Consider the following 24,863-nt stretch of genomic DNA (forward strand, 5'->3'; position numbering starts at 1 on the left):
AATTTCAGAAAACATAAACTTATAAATTTAGTGACCAGCAGTCGAAGTGTAAAATCAAAAGACAATGCAGAGTTTGTGCAGTTTAAAAAAAAAAAAAAAAAAAAATAGGCATAGAACATTTTTTGTCTGTAAATTTCGCAATGTTCCACTACACAATGACTGTTTTGAACGATAACATACTTTAAAAAAATATTAAACTATTTCTTATTAGAAGTATGTCAATATTTGGATTATGGTACATTATATAACTATTAAACTGAAAATTGCTGTAATATATAAAATAAATATAATTTAGCATTAATATCATGAAAATAAAAGATTTTATTACATCTAATTATCCTATAACAACAGAAAGCAGGCAATTTTATCTGAGCATGCAAAAAGCACAGATACTCTAAACTGAAACAGAGCTAAGCAGCAGCAACAGTTTAAAACCAAAACAAAGCTGAGCAGCCAGACATGTGTATGCTGCTAAACTGCTAGTGGTCAGTAAAATGTTAAAATTGCACCTTTCACCCTCAGTGTTCTCTTGTGTTACAGCAATAAGTCTATTCATAGTTGTGATTATAAGATAAAATAGCAGGCCAAGAATTCTCTTAATAACAAAGAACTAGAAAAGTTTGAAATATGAAGATAGTAATAGTGATATTTATTTTTTAAAGATGATAGAGTACTATACAATTAGAATTCATTTCTATGGGTCAGACAGCCAATAAGGTATTTTTCTGTGAGGTTTTTAAGGTGGTTGACAGAAGATAATTGTTGCAAAAGGCATCATTTGAGAAAGGAAGGAATAGTTGCTTCATTATGACACTGTATTAAGCCATATCTTGAATAAGTAACAATGTTTGACAGAATTATAATTTAGCCTTCTCCTTGTCAGATTCAACCTCCTAAAACTCTTTATATCCAAGATTGAAATCCCAAAAGAGTGCCATTTTACTTCTAGAGAGACCATTCTCATTGAATAATGGAAAGTGCTAAATATACTTAATTATTATTAAAATAAAAGAAGAAGCATTCCAATCACATAGCAAATGCAGGCATGATTGCATGAATGTGGAAATAAATTATTACTTTACAGTACATAGAAATCAGATTTAATGCAGTAAATTTTTCAGAATTTCATTTGTTTTGTCCAGGTTTTTATTATTATTATTTTATTTTAAAGTCTGGTAATACAATAAACAGGATTTAGTTAAGATATATATCATTGCATTCAAAATAATAAAATACCAAACTCTTAAAATTCTACAAATGACTAACACAGAAAAGAAGGGGGAATATTTTAGTCAGGACCAGATTTACGTTTGATGAGATGCTAAGCTGTTTGAGATATGGGGCCCTTTATGAGGGATATTAGTAATTTTTTTATACGAGATATGGTACAATTTCTGGGGTGGCCCTAAGAAAGTGGGGACCCTAAGCTATAGCTTGTGCAACTTATACATAAATATGGCACAATTTTAGTCAATCTGACTAGGGATATTGTTAGAATTATAACTTACCAACCAGATGTGAACTCAGATTTTACTTCATCAGATGGTTCATTATTTTTTGATAATTTCCTTTCAACTAGTTCTCGTATGTCAAGTTTTTCTAAGAGTGGTTTCAAAGGAAAAAATATTTTACCATCATGATAAACCTAAAATGCAATATTAAAATTTAAAGTGAAAGTAGCAATGCATACTACAAACTGCATACAGACAGCAAATTTTACTCATATTCAAAAGTAGAGCACCTCACTTAAACTGAGAAATTTCAAAATTGTTAATAAAAAAATAGTTCATTCTATTTTTTTATCAATTCAAATTTTTACTTCATATTCATGAAAACTAAAAATTTTAAAATTAAGCTCTCATAGAACAAAATATTCGTATTAACATCTAGTGGGAAAATATAAGTGAAGCTTTATAAATATTACTATTTTGTAACAAAAATTCATAAAAATTTTCAAATGTATTTTTTTTTTTTTTTTTGCCAAACATCTTACTTCTAATACATTAAGTTGTAGGAAAGGTCTGAAATCATAAAAATCAGTATACAGGCATAAAAAAAATAAGTCAAATAGAAAAGAGATTAAAAAAAAAAAAAAAAAAAAAAAAGGAGAGAGAGAAACATTCTAATGTAAAAGTTAAAATTTGACAAAATAGCAATCTTATGTTTGGCCTAGATTTTAATAAAAAATCTATCAGTTTTGAGGGCAACTAGACAAGAGACCCTCTTCATCAGGATAAAAAAAATATTGCAGAATTTTTCCTCTCCAAATAAAGACGGGCCTGCAATTGATTGCTCTTGAAATCCATAGAATTTTGATTAAAATCTAAGAAACATAAAGCTGCTCTTTTGCTTATTTTAAGAAAAGAGATTTTGAAACATGTCACATAAATAGAAATTCAGTCTCCTTGTCACAAGAAACAGGAGAAAATTATGAAAATGCAAGATTGATCATGCAATACTATGTAGCAACTATATTGAATTCAATTCTATATTACACAGAATCTTCTTACCATAAAAAATAATAATTTACCTTTACAATATTTATCTATGGATACATATACGCTCATACATATGTGGAATATCCAAAATAATAGACAACACATATAATAGCATGCTGAACATCCTATAATGTAACTCAGAATTGGTACCTGCCAAGGCATCAATTCCATCAGATGCTGAAGATTTAGGGAAATTGTAAGTTACAATTATTGCAAAAATTGTTCACAGTTTTGTTGCAGATACAGAACATAAAATTAAGAGTCTAATGTTTTGCACAATAACATCCAGATACACACAATGGGCCATGTCATCAGATCACTGATATTTCATGGAAATGTGATAATTAATATACATTTGGTGTTTGACAGCCAAGACAGTCTCTATAAGTCTGGCAATAAAAGTAAAAGACAGTGTGTACATTGCTAAGAATTGATACATCCATCATTAGTATATCCATTACAGATCGTTGATATGTCTTCTTAAAAAATTCTGGAATTGATGCTAAACTAGAAACACTCTGTCTCATCTCTTTTGTGCTGACTATAGATCATCACTACAGTTGCAAACATTTCCCTACATACATTGCAACCTTACTTTCAGAAAGCTCATAGCTTGAAGTAGCTAACTTTCATTCTTCTATGGGAATAGTAACATACATTTTCCATATCACTGTTTCTAACAGTTTGATCACTCAATGTATGATTAAATAAACTGAGATAGAAAGAAAAAAAAAGAACTTGATACTATTCATTCTTATGATTTTATAATACAGGAAGGAATTTATGATCATCCAGACAGTTTCATATGTTTAGGTGCATCCACACAGTAAAAACATCAATTTCATAATAATAATAATATGATTAGAATGTAAGATTCAAACTTACTTTTATGACTGACAAATAAATTGGTAGTCCTCGGTATTTGTTTGATAAAGAAGAGATTAAGCTTCGATTACACCTGTACAAGCTTTGGCCATACAGTTCATCTAATACATCACCAGGTTCTATTTGATCCTGGAGGAGGGAAAAAATTATCAATTATTTCTAAAAACTGGATAAATGATATTAAGGATAATGAAGACTTTTACAGAATTTAAAATTTTAAACTTATAAAAATTCACAAGTCATAACTAATAATAAAGTCATGGATACAGTATTCCATGAAAAAAATGAATATAAGAGAATCACATAACTACTAATATAGATATTATCATATTGTAGCTAAAACCAGAGTTGGCCACTTTTAAGTTTTGCTGAGAAAAATTGGTCAAATTTGAAATTATTTCTACTTTTCTTTTAATGTTTCCTCACAAAATCAATAATCTTACTGGATAAAAAGTAAATTTGTTACTTAACTTTATAAATGTTAAAATCTAGATTATTATCATTAGTATCACAACTAGTACAGGTTTTAAAAATCTTTATGAAAATTTCTATGCACCGCAAAAATAAAATAAAACAAGAAATAAATGTGATTACAAGCAATATCTCAAAATCACATAAAACAGATAAACAAACAATCTTAACAAGATTTTTCTTTAATTTCTACCTGTTTGCAGAAGAAGAAAAGTATATTTACTATTTCAAGATTTAATGATTAAAAGCTACAATTTATTATCACTTAGTTTGTTTAATTGATTATGGTAAAGCATATAAGGACTGTATGCCTAGATATAAAAGGATGCATTTTGGAGAATTTTTTAAGGAAAACGACTTATATTCATGTAACATATAAGATAATCATGGGGAGGGACCTATAATACAATAGCTTACTTACCAAAAATCAAATTCATATAAACTACCAGCATTGAGTAGTCTTACCCATCTGACCCTTGATGGATTATTGATTATTGGTTATCATAAAATATAAGAAATCCCTCTAAAAATTTTCCTGTGCTGAGGCAGGATGGCGGTAATAACTGTATTGTTCACCTTTACATAATTATACATTACAAAATATTTCCCATTCTACTGTGAAACAAATTAGGGGGAAAAAAAAAAAAGAGAAGAAGGAAAAGAGAAAGAAAAGAAAAACCTAAAATTATCATTTGTTTATCGGTTTTGCATGATATTTTCAGATCTTAATAATTACTGATTTTATTTATTTATTTATTTTTTGTTTATATTTCTTTGGAATGCAGGAAAATCTTCATAGGCTTTCTAAACATATGCTAAAAATAACCAATAATGGTTCTAATAACACAATGCAATTTGTAACAATTATATCATGAAATGTTAAATATATTATTCTCAACTCAATAACAAGTAAAATTAGATCAAAGCACTATGATCATAATTTATTCATCTGTTTTACATTATCTTTATATTTTTGTGAAATATGCTTTTATATAATTAATAATTTAAATACTTTATTACTGCAACACAGGGAAATGAATTTCAGCCAAACTTAGAACTGACCAGCCAAAGCCTAATGTAATGATAAATTATCATACATTTTGGGCCTTTGCCACATCAATTGGCCAGTACAAGAAGTAGATGCTTATTTTGTGAAGGGGGTCAGACTTCAGGTTTTAGAGATATATAAATGAAATGTGCATTAATTAAAGTTATTCTGCAAAATGATTACTGAATGCACTTACTTCTTCAGCAGCTACGCTACCTTCTTCAACTTTGACTACAACTATTCTTCCTTTAATATAACTGGAAAAAATAACAAATTTACTACATATAAAAACATAAGTTTAGTAGTATATCCAAATGGAAAAAAAATACATTGCCTTTTGACTTAACACTTAAAAACTTATATTGTTTTCTATTCTTATTATATTTTAAAATTTAGAAAGAAAAGAATCCAGTGCTATAATCTAAAGTAAATTTGATACATTAAAATGATTAGAAAGAAGAATATATTTCAAGGAGAAGGAATTTAATAATAGCAAAAATAACTAAATCCTTGGTTAAATACAAAATTTGCCACAGCGGAACATGTGTACAAACAATTTTAAGATTGGAGCTTCATAATTTGGAATGTTGATTGTTGTATTTAAATAAAGAAAAATAAGTATAATGTATTCAATTTTGTGTTAAGACTGAGTAATTTTTAAATGTTCAGTAATTAAAAAAATATGTTATACAAGCTGGTATTAAGGAACTTAAAAAATAAACTGTTAATTAAACTGTTTAGTAAGACCGTTTTAGACAGTATACTAATGTATAAAATTTAACATTGAAAAATTTCTTAAAAAACAATGTACATTATTAAAGTTTATAGAAAAGATATTCATGAAAAATTTATATTATACAGAGACAACAATTACAGGGTAAAGCATATAAGCATCATTTTCAAAATATTTTTTTACCTTAACACAGGTTATGATGTTCACTTTGCAAGAGTTTATTTTAAACCCTACTTTTTTATTTAAATGGAAAAAAGGCAAAAGTGTAAATAACATTCTTTCTTTAATGTGGTAGTTATAGAAATGTAGTTTCAAAATGGCGAGTCAGATTATACTATGTTTGCAAGATGCCTGAAGTGTTGACAAAGAACTCCATACTAAAAAAAAATGCATATGGGACACAAAGCATATCATCAAATTTAAAGACTTTCAAATCAACAAGAGCACATAAACACTGACTTTAGGACTGGCACAAAATGAAATTAAATTGTCTGCCTATCCTAACAGATTCAAATTATGATGAGATTCATTTCTTTTGTTAATAGGTGATCATTTTTCACACTTTCTTCTACATCCCCATCCCATATGCCCCTAACTCCTTAACCTTGAGCAGCCCCACTAGTGGATGAGTGGTTAAAACTGTTGAATGTCGGGAGTTCGAACTAGATTCAGTCCCAGGCGAACAGACTGGCAGCATTGGTTTGTTTTCGTGGTTTTCCCAATGAATGAATACTAGACAGTTTCTCCTAGAAAGGAGCTTAGGCCTTGTGTGCTTTGTCACATTAATATAACCCAATAACCTTCACCTTCAGCAGCTCTGGAAATTCTACAGTACAAATTTCTAATCTATTTATTTTATACTTGTATTATTATTTTTTAAATTTTATCTTTACATTGTATAAACTGTGTCTGTCATATTCTTTTTAATTTACTACATTTTAGTATCATTTTATGTGTTATTTGTTATGCTGAGAGTGCTAAAACTTTTTTCAATATAAGTTAATAGACTTTTTTGTTGTTTTTGTTTATGTAATTTTGATTAATGAAAAGTTTCACACACATAGTATGCTTTTGCAATATTAATAAAATTGCTGTTGCTGTGACTTATCTCTTTTGACTGACAGTAACATCAGAACAAGCCTACAAAATTCTTCTTGGCAAGGAATGCAAGATTGTGCCTGTCGTTGGCAACAGCCTTGAACACCATGCATATGACAGTATGATTTTGCTCAGTTCAATTTGCTAATTTTAATAGACAGCACCCGGGGAGACAGATTCAAGGGTCTCCCATCCCTCTACCCCTATCACCAACCTCAAAAGGACTTTCGGCTCGCCACATATTTAGAGCGTCCCCAGACCCCACAGACACTATACACTTACAAACAGCCTTCTCCAGGATTCCAGCCTGGATCCGTCAGTACAGCAGTCAGCATCACTAATCACTATCCTGATTGGGTGGCTAAATAAAACTTATTGAAAAGACTGATATGAAATTTCATTGATGATATGCATGTTAACAATAGTATAAAGGTTGGCACATTTATTAATTATCCTCAAATTAGCTTCCTCTTAAGCTACACATAAAGATTTTAACAAATTGGATAACAATTGAGTCCACCCCCTCCAAACAAAACAAAAAAAAAAAAATCTGTCTTTTTTACAGAACAGTTTCATGTGCAATAATATGTACAATAAATGAATTGTTAAGATATAATACATCTATATATTCATAAAAGATATAACAGATATTATATATTAATCCCTGATATTTAACTGTAATTAAAAAATGTGTTAAAATAATACAAATAATTTCATGAAAACATGCTTTATACTTTGATCAGAATAATTCATCAAAAATAAAATCTAACTCTTCATATTATCTCAGTAAAGCAAATATTCCTATTAATACAACATAATCAGTTTAACTTTTCTTGTTACCAAATTAAATTGATAACTGAGAATAAACTGAAGCAGCAGCTACCAGGAGGGAGACATGCTTCTTTTGGGAACAAAACAGTATTCGTCATTAAATTTAAAACTTGATTTTCATGAGGACGTTAATTAAGCACATCTCAATGAATTCTGCATCGAAGGTATGGAACTTTGTTTTTAGCACATTAAGAGGTAAGGAACAATTTTAAATTACAATTTTTACAAAATGAATATATATATATTTTTTAAATACAGCCTTCTTGACTGACCATGTTAAGGTTGTTTTCATAAAACTGCACCTTATTTCAAGAATTTTTATAACAGCAAATATACACCCAGAACCAATATTTATGGAATCAAGTCCCAAAACCATCTTTTCTGAATATCTCACAAACCAGAATTTTAAGCTGAGTGCCATGATTATACTTGGTCTGACGATAACTAAAAATCTCTCAAAAACATCTTGAGAATTTTTAGCAAACTTTTTTTAAAATTTAACCCAGTAAATATTTTCAAACATTTACATTATATAGCTATAATAATTATACATCATTCATCTTTTATGTGTTTTAAATTATTGCAAAGCAGTAGACATAAAAATATTTTTAAAAATAACAATATAATAACATTATTAAAAATAATTAATGCTAATTAAAATTACTGCTTACGCAAATGTAATGCCCATTTCTTTACATGGAACAAATTCATATTTTCTATAGACCTGAAATGTATAAAAAAGTAACTTAATTACTTTGGAACATAAGATAAAAATTTAAGAAATAATTTTCTTTTGAAATTAATATAATAACATTCTTACCCCTAAAGACCATGTTTCATCCAAAAAACTTGCATTCTTAAAAAAATAGAAGAATCAATTATAATTTTGAGCCTTGGGATTAAGATTTTAAAATACACTGAAATAAATAAATTCACACACATACCTTTTTATATTATATACATTTGCACCTTAAATTAATTGTAAAAAGCTAATTACTCATTTACATTTAAAATACTACAATTCAGCCATCTAATTTAACTAACTTTCTTTCTAAAGAATCATGTACTTTTGCTACTCAAAATATCATACAATCAATTTTAATTTTTGATAGCTTTAAAACGTCTTTGAAGATCTGAAGACTTAGCTTGTGAAAAGTATCCAACAAAATAAGCCAATTCAAGAATCAGAAGATTTGTGATAAGATTCATATGACATGCATTTATTAAATAAAAAATTCCTCATAATGACAGCATGGTTTGGTTTGATTAATTTGATTATGACAAAGCACACAAGAGCAATCTGCCTAAGTGAAGGGATGCCTTCGAGATTCACCGGGATTTCAACCCCAGACCAAACTACCTATGTTCCTCAGCCACTGAAGGGCCTAAAAGGATAGCATGGGAAGTATTAATGATAAAATATTAACTTCTACAAAAAAAAACCAAAATGTTGTAATTCAATTCTAGAAGGGAAAACATTTGATGCAACTTTATAAACATAAGAAATGGAATATCACAAAATCTTTACAAAGAAACAAGATAATCTGAAGTAAGAAAGTTAGATTAGATAAAATGAGTAAAATCAAAAATATATATTATCACCAAATGCCAATTTTAAACATGCTTCATAATTTGCATTTGTTAATAGTTCATGCATAATAATGTTAAACAAGTTTCTTTTCATTATATCTCATCTGTTTGTGAAATTAACAAAATCTAAGACAAACCTCAGGATAAAACATATAAAGTATAAATAATTAAATGAAAAATAGAAAACACTAACTTAAAAAATGAAATGAAGAAAAATTAAAGTGAAAAAAAAGTATTACTAAATAAAACTTCAAGTGATTGATATTAAGAGAAATGTCATAACAAGCTAAAATAATTACATGAGAAAATGATTCATCCTGCTATTTAAAAAAAAATGTTATTTGGGTGCATTTAAAATCCTTATGTATTGGGTATATATAAAAATATTATTTATATTTGAATATATATATAATGAATTCAAATTGTTTAGATTTATAAATAACACAGCCCATATTGAGAAAATAACCAAGAAATGTTTCGTGGCTGAATTTGAAATTAATGGCTAAAGCAGCATTGAAAACCACTTCATATGAAATAATTCCCAACAAAATTATCAAATAATTAAATTCATAAACAATAATTATTACAATGAAAAGTTTGAAGGCTATAAATCTTAGAAGGCCTACGGGAAACAGGCTCATATATACACTGAAGTGACAAAAGTCATGGGATAGCAATATGCAAATATACAGATGGCAGTAATATCGCGTAGAAAATGTATAAATGCGAAGTGCTTTGGCAGGGCTTTCATTTGTGTTCAAGTTATTCATGCGAAGAGGCTTTGACGTGATTATGGCCGCACGACGAGAATTAACAGTTTTGAAGGTGGAATGTTAGTTGGAGCTAGACACATGGGTCATTCCATTTCGGATATCGTTAGAGAATTCAACATTCCAAGATCCACAGTTTCAAGAGTGTGCCGAGAGTATCTAATTTCAGGCATAACATCCTACCATGGACAGCGCAGTGGCCGACCAGCGTACTCAAACAACGATGGGATTTTTATGGATGACAATGCGCCATGTCACTGGGCCACAATTGTTCACGATTGGTTAGAAGAACATTCTTTACAATTCCAGCGAATGATCTGCCTTAGAGGAGGGATGTCTTTGTGGAGGACTTTCTAAGGGAAACTGGCTCGTATACGCGTTACACATGGCCAAGATATGAAGAAGCAATTATTCTGTTTCTTCAAGAAAAAAATGCTCCTCTAGTCTTCACAAAGAAAGATTGCATTAGAATAACCAGTTTATGAAAATAAAATGTGATTTAGCCAAAATTGCTATGCAGCCTTTGTTTATGCCAGGGGAAAAAAAGGTGTTTGGACTCAAACATGGAAGAATTTATTATGCATTCTTTTCACTAGCTCCGTACAATTCATTTACTTATGTGAACCAAAGTTTGTTTCAAATGAATCACAACTCAAACAAATGGAATAATTACATAAGAGAGGTCTTATACATTCTTTATCATCTCATCCTAAAATTCAAATTGATGGAGTAAAAAATTATAAAAACTGCTGAAAACTTATTTACCAAAAGAAAAGGCTACGTTCTACAATTTTGTTGCAAAATGCTTCCTTGCACCTCTTCCCAACTACCCCATTTCATCTAACATCAAGCCAAAGGCATGAGAAATAAACCAAAATTTGCCAATATGGGGGTGCCAAAGATGTCTGGCATGGATTTAATAGAAAAATAACCAAATTATGCTAAAATTAAAACAAAACTCTGTACATAACTTTAAAACAAAAAACAGCAAAAGAAATTTTCATGAACAATTTACTAGGACCATGACGAATGAATTAAAAAATGTGTATGATCATAAAAAAGAACAACACCCTTACAAGTTTTAGCAAGGAAAATATATGACCACGGTCTCAAGTTTGCCCAAATTCTGCATAATTATATTGTGAATATATGCATGAACAGAAAACACACATCTCTAAAAAATGAATGAGAAAATCAAATCTAAAATTCTAAATAATATTCATATTATACAAACTGCATTTTAACTAGTATACTCGAACTAGTCAATTAAATGCTGATAGCCTTGAAGTATTTCTAATCTACACTAACAAATTATATCCGATGAACTGCAAGTATCACAGAGAACAGGGGTTCTCAACCAGTGGTAAGTACCACTGTTGGTACGCAAGGAGAAAATAGGTGTTATGCAAAGAAGCAAAGTATTTTTAACTATTAAATTCAAAAATTGAAACCCCAACATTCTGATTGAGTTTTTTCTGTAACACTCATAAATTTATGCGATCTGAGCTTTGTTCAAGAGTGGTGGTGGTAGTAGTACTTTGTAGTGGTGATGCTAAAGGTTTTCAATTTTTGTTTAGATGGTACGCATAAGCCAAAAGGTTGAGAAACGCTGACATAGAGTGACAAATAAAAACTTTTTAGTTTGAATCCAGATTCCCCTAGAACTTTTAAATTAGAGTTACAAATGTTTTCAATGTAACATTACTTTAAAAGTAATTTTTTTATAAAAAATACTTTTAATAGAATAATACAAAAAATAAACATTACAAAAAAATTCGATACAAATAGCAATATTTTCTTCATTTTCTTCTATTTTATTACATTCTTCCACAAATTTATTTACAACCAATAGATGTTATTAAACCTACAAGCATTCAAAATATAAAATACTATGAATGCACCTATGAAGGATGAAGGATGCTCAGAGCTTCAACCTCGATTTTCTTGCTTATTTTTTAGAAGCACAGATATATATATATATAAAGAGAATCAAAATTATAATGTTTATAGGAAAATGTTGAAAAGAATTAACAAACCTTCAATTCAAGCTTGAAATCTATTTTGTTCACTTCATGAAAGAGTGATGAAAGTATTTCTGAAAACAAGAGTATTTTATGAGAATAGATTCAATTTTAAAATTAAATATCTTTTTAAGTTATATTTTACTGAATATTTATAATTACAAACATATCAACTCCTGCTTGGCCAAATGTAAATTAACATGACTACAAAGTTACCTAGCCCTATCTAAAAATACGATTCAAGTTTGTATATTTGAAAATAACGGAAAAATCAACCATCACAAACTTCCTTTGGATTAACAGCAGTGATAGCAGATGATATTACAGTCATTTAATTTTATTTCTAGTGATTTTTTTTGTACTTATTATTTTATTTACTGATTTGATTTAAATAACCAATTAAAATTATTCTCCAAATTAAACTGCTTGAAAATACTTATAAATTATTAATAACATTCTTCTGTTGATTCCAATTTTGATTATTCTTCTTTAATGGCTTTTTGTAAAGGCTTTATATTAATTGTGATTTTGAATTAATGTGAAAGCGATTCCCAGACAACTGAAAATTCACCATACTGGGAGTTGATTGAATTGTGTTAGCATGTACCTGTATATATTTTCTCACACTACATAACCCAGTTAACACTAAGCACCAGAAAAGCAAAAACAAAAATAGTTATAATGTTATTAAGTAAAGATAAAAGATCATGAAATGTAAAAAACAAATAATTCATTTAGAAAGTCATAAATATTTGTATTTTACTTAGCTCTCTCTTTCATGCTAAATATAAAAACATTGTGCGACTATTCACACCAAGGTGATCAAGCATTCAGGCAGAAAATAAAAACCAATCATAAGTGAGCTCAGAGGCGGCATTTTTCAGACGAATGGAGACTCAACTTCAATTCTTTCCTACTTGCCACATCAGTTTCAGATATCTCATTTCAAATTCCCAGTTTATACCAGAGTTTTTAAATGAATATGCTATCAAAAATTCTTGCTGAGAAAAATATAAAAGCAAATGGGCTAATCTTAATAAAAATGTAAGACTATAATTTTAAAAAATAAGTTAATAGAATATCTTAGTGAATTATTTAAAAGGAAATTCTCAAGTTTATTAAGAATAATAAATCTTATATATCAGTCACAAATGAGATATGACTGATAATTTTTATGCAATAATCTAAAGCAATAGACTGTTGTGAGACAGGGTTCATAGCCACATTTTAGTTAAAAATATAAGCACCTATAAGCACTCTTCAAGCCCATTTTAAGGAAAAAATAAGCACCTGTCTAATTATATTATACACAACTGCATAACCTTAAGAAAAATTAGACTTGTAATTTAAAATATAAGCAATGCAATATTTATTAAGAAAATGAGCATTACCTCAACCATGGAAAACAATTAACTTTTTTTTTTTTTAAATTTTAAATGACAGTTCAATTTACAGAATTAGTTTACAATGAGAAGAAAAAAAGAAAAAAAAAAAAAAAAACTATGCAGAACTAAACTATATTACAAGATTTAATGATGAAATTTCAGTTCAAAATATAGAAAATAAATAATAATAAGCCATATCAATTGTATTCGTTTGGCACCTAATAAAAAATACAATTTATTTTTCCACTCATATTAATATTTAAATAATTTAACTTAAATCAAAATTCTGAACAATTTCTAAATTTTCATTGCATAACAGTTTTCCCTTAACATATATTCCAAGCAAAGTAATTTAAGTAAAAAAGAGGCACATTTCTGAAATCAGAAGACGGGAAATTACTTCATGCAGTCTCCTTTAACAGTAAAAGCTTAACTAACGTGCATACTCGGAAATTGCCAAATATTCCGGATAGTAACTGGAAAAAGAGGAGGGGGGGGAGATAGTAGCCGTTCTTTAGATTTCTCGGCTAAATAAATGATTTTGACATTTCGATATGTGCATCATATAAAAACAGACCAACGAAACTGAGAAATATTCTACTTAGAAAGCACAGAAAAACTATTTTAAGTGTTCATAAACAAATCTCAGACAGAACATCAAAATTAATTATCTCTGCAAAATACCGCAAATGTTATTGCGCAATATGTGCGGCATAATTCTTCCACATGTGATATTACGCAATCGGAAACAACAGCTGCCGGTATTCCGAGAATAAAGAACTAAATAAAGGAAAAGAAAGAGACTTACTAATTTGGGGTGTTTCTGATTCTAATTTTCAACAGACTGCGTTAAATTTCCGGAATAGAATCAATCTTCGCTTAGGTTGGGTAGACCGCAAAAACTTTTAGTCCTGTTGTAATTCAATCCAGATGGACAGTGGGGGAGGGGGGAAATCCGCTGCTTCAATATTAGAGATTTTGTGGAGAACCTCCCAACCTCCGTACTGTATAATGTATTGGGGGGGGAGAGAAATTATTTTGACTATTCGATTACCTTCCTTTTATTTAAGCCATTCCGAATATTATTCCCTAGAAAGCTAATCTGTGTAAAAACACACCCATTTTTGGAAGCAGCTATACTTCAGCAGTTACTGCAACTATTATATTATTGTTACAAATTTAGTATTTAAAAAGCTAATGTTAGTTCAATTATAAATTAAATGGTTTTATTTCTCGTGCAGTGCAGCGCGTGATGAATATTAAAAGAACGCTAAGCCGGAAAATTGAAAATACAAGAGCGCGTGCATTAAATAAATAAATATCTCTTTTTGATTTCGAGAAAGTACTGGAAAATTCTAGCGCGTGATTTTAAAATCTTATAAAAGGAGGAAAACATCTCAGTTTGTAGATAGTTGCTTGCTTAGTTTGTTGTTGTTTAGAAAACTGCTCTTGTTGATTGTAGCGAATTCGCGGATTAGCGTTCTTTAGCTGTTTTGAATTACTTTCTATTGGATATTTGAGTAGTTAAAAGATAACTACTGTGAGATATTGTAATACTGCATGATAATTTGAGAAAATTTAAGCATTTTTGTTGCGATAATAATAAATTTTTGTTCATTTTTTATCGGACTTGTGCATTCATTTCATAACGAACCCGTACGCACGCAACAATTTTTGGTGTCAGAAGTGGGATTTGAATGCCAATAACAAGAGCGATGGAAGAACAATTGAGACAGCTCATTAGTGCTTTTGCTGCATTCCAAGAAAAGATGGAAGCTGGCCAAGCATCATTTAAAGAAGAGATGAAAGACTCTGTTAAAGCAGAGATTAGATCCGTTACAGCAGAAATGAAATCGGGACAGGAATCCGTTCACAAAAAGTTGGAAGCTGGTCAAGTAACTTTTAAAGAAGACATAAAAGCTGTACAAGAAAAGATTGAAGCAGGTCAAGATGAAATGAAAAGAGAAATTGCCTGCATAATAGAAACTAAATTCGAGGCTATGGAAGGCAGAATAGACACAGTTGAAGGCAAAGTTGGAAAAATTCAGGAAAGAGTTTCTGCCGTGGAGCAGCAAATTGAAGAAAGAGTTTCTACCGTCCAAGAGCAAATCGAACAACAGATTGATGAGAGAGTTTCTGCTGTTGCCAAAGAAATGGATACTTTAAAGAAATTCGTAGCGATGGCAGGGAGCAGGAGTGATGATTTTAAATTCTTACCGATGCCTGCTCGTCCATCTCTAAAGCTATCCACATATGATGGCAAGACATCCTGGAAAGTGTATAAGACCCAATTTTCTATAGTTGTGGATGCGAATGGATGAGATTCTCAAGCTAAGGCCTGTCATCTTGCCACTTCTTTGAGAGCAGACGCAGCAGATATTCTGCAGACTCTTCCCGAAAACCAGAGACTAGACTTTGAAGCTCTATCCAGCGCATTGGAGCTGTGCTTTGGAGAGAAGTATTTAAAAGACTACAGCAGGCTTCAACTAAAATCCCGTCAGCAGAAGCCCACCGAAACACTTCAGGAGCTCGCCACGGATGTTGAAAGGCTGTCCCACCTCGCCTTTACGGAGTGCCCGAGAGAAACGAGGGAAATCCTGTCGCTGCAATATTTCATCGATGGCATCCGGGACCCTGAAATACAGAAAGCACTGCGAATGGCGGATGTTAAAGATTTGAAAAGCGCTCTGTTGTACGCCATGAAGTTCGAGGCAGCCCAGGAAGCAACTAATAGAGATCGCTACCCAGTTAGAGCTGTGCGAGTCCATGAGCCAGTGGATCAACTGATGGCTCGTTTAGATGATTTAGCCAGACAAGTGGATACTTTGATACGGAGTAGGAGCGAGAAGAAAGTGGCTCTAAGGTGTTGGAGATGTGGTAGTGAAGGTCACCTAAGACGGAATTGCAGAACTATCCAGGGTACGGAATATAAAGCAGATGATTTTACCAGACAAGTCAGTGGCTTGAGACGGAACAGAAGTGAAAAGAAACTAATTCTAAAGTGCTGGAACTGCGGAGTTGAAGGCCACATACGAAGAAACTGCAGAACACCCCGAGGTACGGAAAATAAGACCATTTCCCAGCAACGAAGCAGTAAACAAATTAGTGACCATATCGAGGAACGGAGGTTGCCAGATAATGAAAAACCTTGTTTTAAAGCGCTTAAAATTTATACAGTGAGTGGCAACAGTAACGGACTGTCCATTAATGGGAATATCGATGGAGTTCCTTGCAATATGATCATTGACACAGGAGCTAATGTTACCATCATTAGGAAAGATTTCGCTGAACAGTTTAAAGATAAATTTATTTGGACACCATTCTGTGTTACCCTTCAGACTGCGTCTGGTGATAAGATCGACATAACTGGGAAGTTAAATGTAAGCATCACGTTTGGAAGTGCCGCCTACCATCACACGGCATATGTGGCGGATATCACAGATCCATGCATACTCGGATTGGACTTTTTAAGGAAATACAATTTTTCCTTAGACTTGAAAAACAACAAACTGCTTTCAGCATCTGATGGCATGACTATCCATCCTCAAAAAGGATCCTCGCCTGGAAATGCCGACACCTTGTCCGAAAGATCCAGCTCGGGAAGCTGCCGAAATCATACTAGGGTCGAAAAGAAACGCAAGACTACCAGCTCTTCTTCAGCCCAGATGCTCTTCGGTCGAGACCTTCGTCTGCCTTGTGACCGCCTGTTTGATCGCCGTACAGATGCGCCTTCATCGCCTGAGGAACACATCCAAGATGTCCAGGCTCGTTTTGAAGTGATGCCCCGTTTCGCACGAAAGCGAGTGAACTTGGCGACGGAGAAAGTAAAGACCAGATACAACACGAGAGCTACTGGACATAGATCCAACAAAGTAGACAAGGTGAGGTTGTGGAACCTGATTCAACGAAAGGGACTCAGTCCTAAATTACAGTCACCTTCGGATGGTCCATGTACAGTGCTAAACAGACTGAATGATGTCTCCGTAAGTCTTCGAACTCTAAACCTAAAGTCGGTCATTACGACAGGTTAGCTCATTACTATGGCCATAGTACATAATGTAAATAATTGAAAATAGTATAAGACCATGGTCCATTTTGTTTTTAAATGTGCATTTAGTATTTGATTTGTATTTAGTATTTGATTTGTATTTAGTATTAGATAGCATTTGATTTGTTTAAGTTAGTTATTGCATTTATTGTTCATGTTGTTTGATATTGTGATGTAATGTTTATGCCTCAGTTGCATTTATGCCACAGTCGTAAGTTTAGCTTCCTGTCCAGGGGTTGTACTGCGCGGGACGTGCAGTCCTTGGAAAGGGTGCAATGTTACGAATTTGGTGTTTAAAAAGCTAATGTTAGTTCAATTATAAATTAAATGGTTTTATTTCTCGCGCAGTGCAGCGCGTGACGAATATTAAAAGAAAGCTAAGCTGGAAAATTGAAAATACAAGAGCGCGTGCATTAAATAAATAAATATCTCTTTTTGATTTCGAGAAAGTACTGGAAAATTCTAGCGCGTGATTTTAAAATCTTATAAAAGGAGGAAAACATCTCAGTTTGTAGTTAGTTGCTTGCTTATAGTTTGTTGTTGTTTAGAAAACTGCTCTTGTTGATTGTAGCGAATTCGCGGATTAGCGTTCTTTAGCTGTTTTGAATTACGTTCTATTGGATATTTGAGTAGTTAAAAGATAACTACTGTGAGATATTGTAATACTGCATGATAATTTGAGAAAATTTAAGCATTTTTGTTGCGATAATAAATTTTTGTTCATTTTTCATCAGACTTGTGCATTCATTTCATAACGAAGCCGTACGCACGCAACATTATTATAAATATTCATGCATATACTCATAATATAAGCATAACGATCATAATAAACACGAATATGAACTGACAACGCGGAACGAGAATGCAAATTATTAAAATCTTGATAGAAATTCAAACGTGTGTTAGTATTTGGGTGGGAGGAAAAGAATACCGAATGTAACGGAATTTTCTACCATTTTCGCAATTTTTTGACCAATAGAACGACGTGCACCTGTCTGTACTCTCGCACGCACCATAGGTTACGGTAATGCAGAGAAAGGGGGGAAAAGCAATTTCCGGGAGTATGATTCACCATCTGGCATTGCATATAAGGAAGAAAAGTTGTTTATTTAAGTTTCGGCTTCAGTACGGGAAAAAAATGCACGTTCATTTAAAAAAAAAAAAAAAAGGATTAAAAAAAAGCACTAAAAGCAAAAAATAAGCACTAAAAACAAAAAAATAAGGGCTTTAAAGAAAAGGTAAGCACCCATAAGGGCCTTTATATTTTATTTTCAAATACAAGGACTTATAAGCACTTGTAAGGATCGCTACGAACCCTGTGAGAACATAAAGAAAGATTTTGAAACCTTACATTTCTGAATATACTTAAAATCTACACAAATGTTAGGTTGCTCCTGTTGCCTAATGGATAAAGTGTTGGCTTCGAGACCCAAAGATTATGGATTCAAGTGACACCAGCAGCAGTGTTGTAATAAAGTTGGTAATTTTGTAGCCTTTAATAGTCTTTATTAATCTGATGAGTTTCTTTTACTCACCTGCCAAAATTTCATTTCCTAAAATGGATGTTTCAGGATCATACATTGACTAGAAAAAAAGTTCAAAATTAATAATGCAGAGAAATTGAAATTAAACCTCAGCATTAGTTATATTTCAAAATTAGAAAAGTATACAAATATTCTGATAGGAATAACTAGCTCAGTTAAAAGAATTAACTTCAGATATCGTAATTTTATGCAATATTCAAAAAACAGTATAGTTTGAAAAAACTTCATTATTATAGTTACTAGAAAATCTGTTCAACATAAAGGCTTTTTCCAACACCCCCTTTTTTGTTTAAAATAAGGAAGAAAAAAAAAAGAGAATATAAACTTTACTCGGGAATAAAATTTTCACTCTTTAGCAATACATATTTATTCTCAGAGAGAACTACAGTCAAAAGTCGTTAATCCGGACTCGTCGGGACTTCGGCAATTCCGGATTATAGATCATCAGTTCAAATCTTGTAAGATGGCATGCAGAAATTCTAAAATTAAAAATATGAAACCTTAATTTATGAAATAAAGAACAATTATAATCTAAAGTGTATCAAAATTTACAAAAAAAAAAGCTTAATATTTATTTGTTTACTTTATTAAACATTTCTTTTAATGTAAGTTGTTTTAAGTTGCTTCTTTTTATGTGATAATACTTTCTCTTAAATTCTATAAACAGACACAATTTCTTGTTTAGTTACAAAGTTCCGCTGTTCAAGTCCCGTTAATTGTTGTGCCGAGATTACTGACTAACTTGTCAATCGAAATTTTTTCATTTTCACTAACCTCTTTGTCACATTCTTCATGTCTTTATCCATTTTTTGCAGCAATTCCACTTTTTGTTTGATGGACATCGAAACATACTTTCGTTTTGTACAATCCTTTGGGAGCTCCAGAATCTGAAATTCTATTTGACATAATCGAAAGTTCAAGTTTACTTTTATAAAATTGCTCTTACAGTCTGGAAAAAATAATAAGCCGGATCCAATTCGAAGATTAAGGAACAACGCAATCATCAACATTAACTGAAATAGATAATTAAATAATTTTAGATTATACTGTCCGTTAGACATAAAACGCGCACGCGAAAACGTATTCTGTGCTTGCGCACACGATTATGCGCAGTGGTAAATGGTCTTACGCGAATGCGTAAACGCCTATGCGCATGTGCAGAAAGTTTTTAGCTTTGAGGTCCGGATTATAGATCATTCCGGATTATGGGTGTCCGAATTAACGACTTTTGACTGTAATTACATACTATGCAAAATACACAAATTTATCAGTTCACCAAGGTGGATATGTGTTTTACTATGATTTTAGCAGATAAAAGCTTAACTTTCATAGATTAACTGTACTATGATACTTACATCAAATAAATATTAAACAGAGCAAATTCTAGGTATTATTTCATTGTTTTGATTTACATCTAAAAATGTTTTGACATGCTGGAAATAACAAAAATGTATATGCTTAATTCACTACAATATCTAATTTTCATCAACATCCCATTAGAATTATTTTGGAATAAGATAAATTATCAAAATTTCCTACAAAAAAAATAGAGATAATGATTAAAACAATTACATTTACATTATTTATTAAAAATATCAAAAATAATGTCAGTTAACTGTTCAGCAGTGATTATGAGCATAACATTTGTGGTATGAATTATTGTTGAAGTATAACCATTTATTAAAACAGTGCAGATGACTAAAATTTAAACAAATTACTTACAAATACAAATACTTCATCTTTCAAGAAAAATTCCAAAAAGGACTGTAAAAGCTTTTTTGATAAAGCTGTTCTGATAAATAATCTACCTTTTCCAATATTTGTATGAACCTATAATAAAAATTAGAAATTAAAGAAAACTTTAAATAATTATGATGAAAGCTATTAGATACAATATTAAATACACTAAAAGCAAAACATTTTTATAAATATACAATTATTATCAGGAGAGTATCTGTTAAGAACAACACTAATACATAAGTGTTAACACTAATAGACCGGAGTTATCATTAAAGCCAAGGAATATGACAATTATTTGAAGCACCAGAATAATTCATACAATTTTCATAATAAATACTATACAACAAAATGCAAACATTTGAGGCTTATTCAATGTCTCTTCCCGTGGAAAGACCAATTCCTCGGAGAACTTTTACAAATATTTATATTTCAATCTAAAGAAATTTATATAAAACTATTAACATTTAACACAATAAACAGTTATCAAAAACTGAATCAAACATATAGATTTAAATTTAATATGCAATATAAATGCACTTGGAAGGAAGAATGAAGGGGGATGAACAAACAAGGATGTGGGACAACTAAACTGAATATGACTGATTTTGAGCATTAAGTACACTAAATTTAGTTTAGCCTGGGAACACTAAATGTAATACTACAAAGAGTATTTCTCTACCAAAAATCTAGTTTCGTGGTTTCAAACAGTCACACTTTAATAACAGATTGTAAAACTCAACTAGTAGTAAAAAACTTTTTGACTGAAAAATGAACATTTATGTACTTAAAATTTATTTATTCCGAATTTTTATTCAAAATTCCATTATATCTGTTATTCGATAATTCATGGAAATAAATCATTTTAGCTTCATTTTACATAACTGCAGGTAAGATATCGCAATTGGTTTTCCTTACTGCATATCACTGCATTAAAAATTAATAATATAATAATTCTTTACCCGGTGTAAGAAGAAAAAATATTCCCATATAAAACATATTAGAAAAAGTCATTAAAGTACTCAGGAAAATAAATTAATCCTGAAAAGCAATTCTCTCTCTATATATATAAACTAAACGCAGTGGCATAACAGCCCTAGTGGGCCAATGCCTGCAGTGCCCCGAAATCTGCTTTCTTCAACGTGGGCCCTGTGGCATATGCCCTGAACAAGTGGTCAGCTTGTCACAGGACCCCCCCCCCCAGTGTTTAGTCCCCAAGTGAACTTGGTACTCATTTCATTGACCCGAAGGATGGAAATCAAGGGATGAAAGACTGAGTCGACACACATATATATATACACAGACAATAAACTAAAAAGTTCAAAATCAATACATACAATAAATACAACAGGTTAGCTTATTCCAGTTCTTCAAATGCATTTGTATTTAATTTTTTCATAGGTTCTTGCATAATTTATTAAACTTGTCAATTTTTTCAAATTATTAATTATTGACACAATTTTTTATTTCAATACTTTAATTTTAATTGCTGGTTAATATTTAACATTGAATAGCTTGAATGATACAGATTACAGTTTCTACTATTTTTTGCATTTTTGTTTAATGAATTATTTTGCTTGACTTTATTTGTATCACATTCGTTTAAATCAAATGGATGGTGTTGATGCTGATTTTCCAATTCTGGTTTGCAACAAATTTTGCTTATGAATTTAGACAAAGTGCTTTTCTCAATCCTGTAAAGATTGGATTGATGAAGACACAAACTGTTTTGTAATATATTAAAGTTCTTAAATTTAGTAAATTTGAGTCATTATCAGTTTAGAAACAGTTTTCTTGATACAGCCATTATCAGTTCTCTTGATACACCAACCCCCTGAAAAAGATATGCAAGTTTTCTTTTATTGCATTTAATTTTTAATTTTGGTGGATAGTGGAATGCCTCCAGTGGTTCGCACTGGGAGGTTAGAGGCAAATAAAATACCTTCTGTAGACCAACAGGTAGACGTCCAAACTTATTTCCCATGAGATTAGGAAAAAATAGAGCATGAAGCGACTGATATAATTAAAGAACATCTACTTTCCATCCACCCCTCTCTACAGGGAATTATCAATTTAAATCTCTAGCAATCTTGCACCAAAAAAGATTCAACTGCACTACTTAAAGAAAAAGACACCCACACTATAAATGAGCACACAATTTTAGCTCATAACCTAACTGTTGCCTACACAGATGGTTCCTCTGACTTCAACCTCAATAAAAGAGATGCTGGCATCTAATTTATGCACCGAATGGCAAAGATGAATTCCATAAAATTTCTGTTGGAGAAATTGCCTCAAATTATACCTGCAAGCTGGTAGCTTTTAAGGGTACTTTGAATATTTTTCACTTCAAAGCAGCTCAGAATTCTTGTGACATGATAATTTTCTCTGATTCTAAATACGTGCTTCAGACGATCCAGAGGGGCAACTCTGAACTTCCCCAGGACATTGTTGTGCTCATAAACACAATAATAGCTGCCCCAAAAGCCTGCATCCTACAATGGATCCTACTACTGCAACCTCCAGGGCACGATACTTCTGACAATGAGCAAGCAAACTACCTTGCCAAAGAAGCCTGAAATAATACTCAACTTTCCAACAGTTTAACTCTAGCCAATGCAGATGCAATAGCCAGCCGAAAACACATCTCCAACAAGTTAAGAAAAATTCTACTCCCGAGCTAAACTGCAACCAAATTGTTTCATCTACCATAGCCAGACTGAGAATAAAACACTTTAATAGAATGAAAATATTCCCTGATGGTCAGCGAAGTTATAATTGCTACCCTCACTGTTCCTGTAACTTTCTCCGGTACATATCTTTGACTATCCTGCAATACTGGCCACACTCTTCACAACTGATATTGTCCCCCCCCCTCAGAGTGCCAGCTCTTATATTCTTCATGGATTGTTGACATCACTAGGGCTGTTTTAGATTGTGCTTTTGGCCCTATTTGACCTTTCTGTACTAACTTTTTGGACAAGACAATATCGGTTTTTAATTTTTGCCCTAGCATATTCCATTTATGCATCTGTTATTCATTGAATTTCAAACTGGACCCTTTTTTTTATTTTTTCCCAATGCTTTATTGCTTTTTGAAATATTGTATTTATTATCAACTCTTTATTTGAAGTTGAATATGTACTGAATTTAAATTTTTGTTCTAATTTATTTCTGTATATATGCATGTGTGTGTATATGATGATTTGGAAATGAAACAGACATCAGATATCGAAGTACACATAAAAGATCCATAATGAAGACTAAATTTCAAAGTCATGTAGATACAATATATGCAGTCATAGAAGATTTAACTCATATTTCTTTTACTATAGTTAAATAATTTGCAGCCACAAACAAATTAGAACACCAATTGTGAATGTTCAGAACATTTACATTTTTGATTTTGTTGATAGGAAGACTAACAGCACGCAGCAATCTAGCTAAACCGAAATGCAGAAAACAAATGCTAAGCCGTTCAAGACAGAAGCTTAGTTTTAAGCTAAACCTTCCAGTTCTTGAAATTTTAAGTTCCAAACTAGCTACGTCATCATCATTATATAAAAGTCAGTAGATTAATATGGAAATGATGCAGCCAAGAAAAAGTTATACAGTCAAAAGTCGTTAATCCGGACTCGTCGGGACTTCGGCGATTCCGGATTATAGATCATCAGTTTAAATCTGGTAAGATGGCATGCAGAAATTATAAAATTAAAAATATGAAACCATAATTTATGAAATAAAGAACAATTATGATCTAAAGGGTATCAAAATTTACAAAAAAAAAGCTTAATATTTATTTGCTTACTTTATTAAACATTTCTTTCAATGTATGTTGTTTAAGTTGCCTCGTTTTATGTGCTAATACTTTCTCTTTAATTCTATAAACGGACATAATTTTTTGTTCAATTACTAAGTTCCACTGTTCAAGTCCTTTAATGGGCAGCAATGCCTCAACAACTCATTGACACCCTCATTCTCAGCATGGGCTGACGCTGTAAAACCTGCCTAGCAGTCAGGGAAGATCATTATCCGCTATTAAAGACCAGATGTTTCTTGCTGGACACCCATCACAGGGATGTTTCGGCCTTCAGTCCCATTGCGCTCCATGCTTTTTTTTCAATAAAGCTTCTTTTTATCCCTCTGATTTCTCTTTTAGTAAGTGTTGCTTACATTACTCATGTCCTTACATTTCGGGGATCTT

At 31.3% G+C, this 24,863-nt stretch overlaps 1 protein-coding gene across 4 annotated transcripts in view; it reads right to left on the bottom strand.

Moving 5' to 3' along the window:
- The window catches only part of LOC118185199 (uncharacterized), a 94,602-nt gene that overhangs the window by 35,581 nt on the left and 34,158 nt on the right, over nucleotides 1-24,863 (bottom strand). For all 4 annotated transcript variants that reach the window (XR_015041223.1, XM_085817049.1, XM_085817048.1 and 1 more), the window contains 8 exons: nucleotides 20,645-20,752; nucleotides 18,914-18,962; nucleotides 11,961-12,019; nucleotides 8,385-8,420; nucleotides 8,236-8,288; nucleotides 5,099-5,159; nucleotides 3,384-3,512; nucleotides 1,509-1,645 (listed from right to left, as the gene is read on the bottom strand). Coding sequence is in view for 3 of the 4 variants with exons in the window: in XM_085817049.1 (XP_085673175.1) it covers nucleotides 1,509-1,645; nucleotides 3,384-3,512; nucleotides 5,099-5,159; nucleotides 8,236-8,288; nucleotides 8,385-8,420; nucleotides 11,961-12,019; nucleotides 18,914-18,962; nucleotides 20,645-20,752 (632 nt within the window). In the remaining variant the exon portion in view is untranslated. The remainder of the gene's footprint in view (nucleotides 1-1,508; nucleotides 1,646-3,383; nucleotides 3,513-5,098; nucleotides 5,160-8,235; nucleotides 8,289-8,384; nucleotides 8,421-11,960; nucleotides 12,020-18,913; nucleotides 18,963-20,644; nucleotides 20,753-24,863) is intronic.

Source organism: Stegodyphus dumicola, chromosome 5 (assembly GCF_044657685.1).
Source record: "Stegodyphus dumicola isolate Sdum_Otavi_A_Nest chromosome 5, ASM4465768v1".
NCBI classification, from domain to species: domain Eukaryota; kingdom Metazoa; phylum Arthropoda; class Arachnida; order Araneae; family Eresidae; genus Stegodyphus; species Stegodyphus dumicola.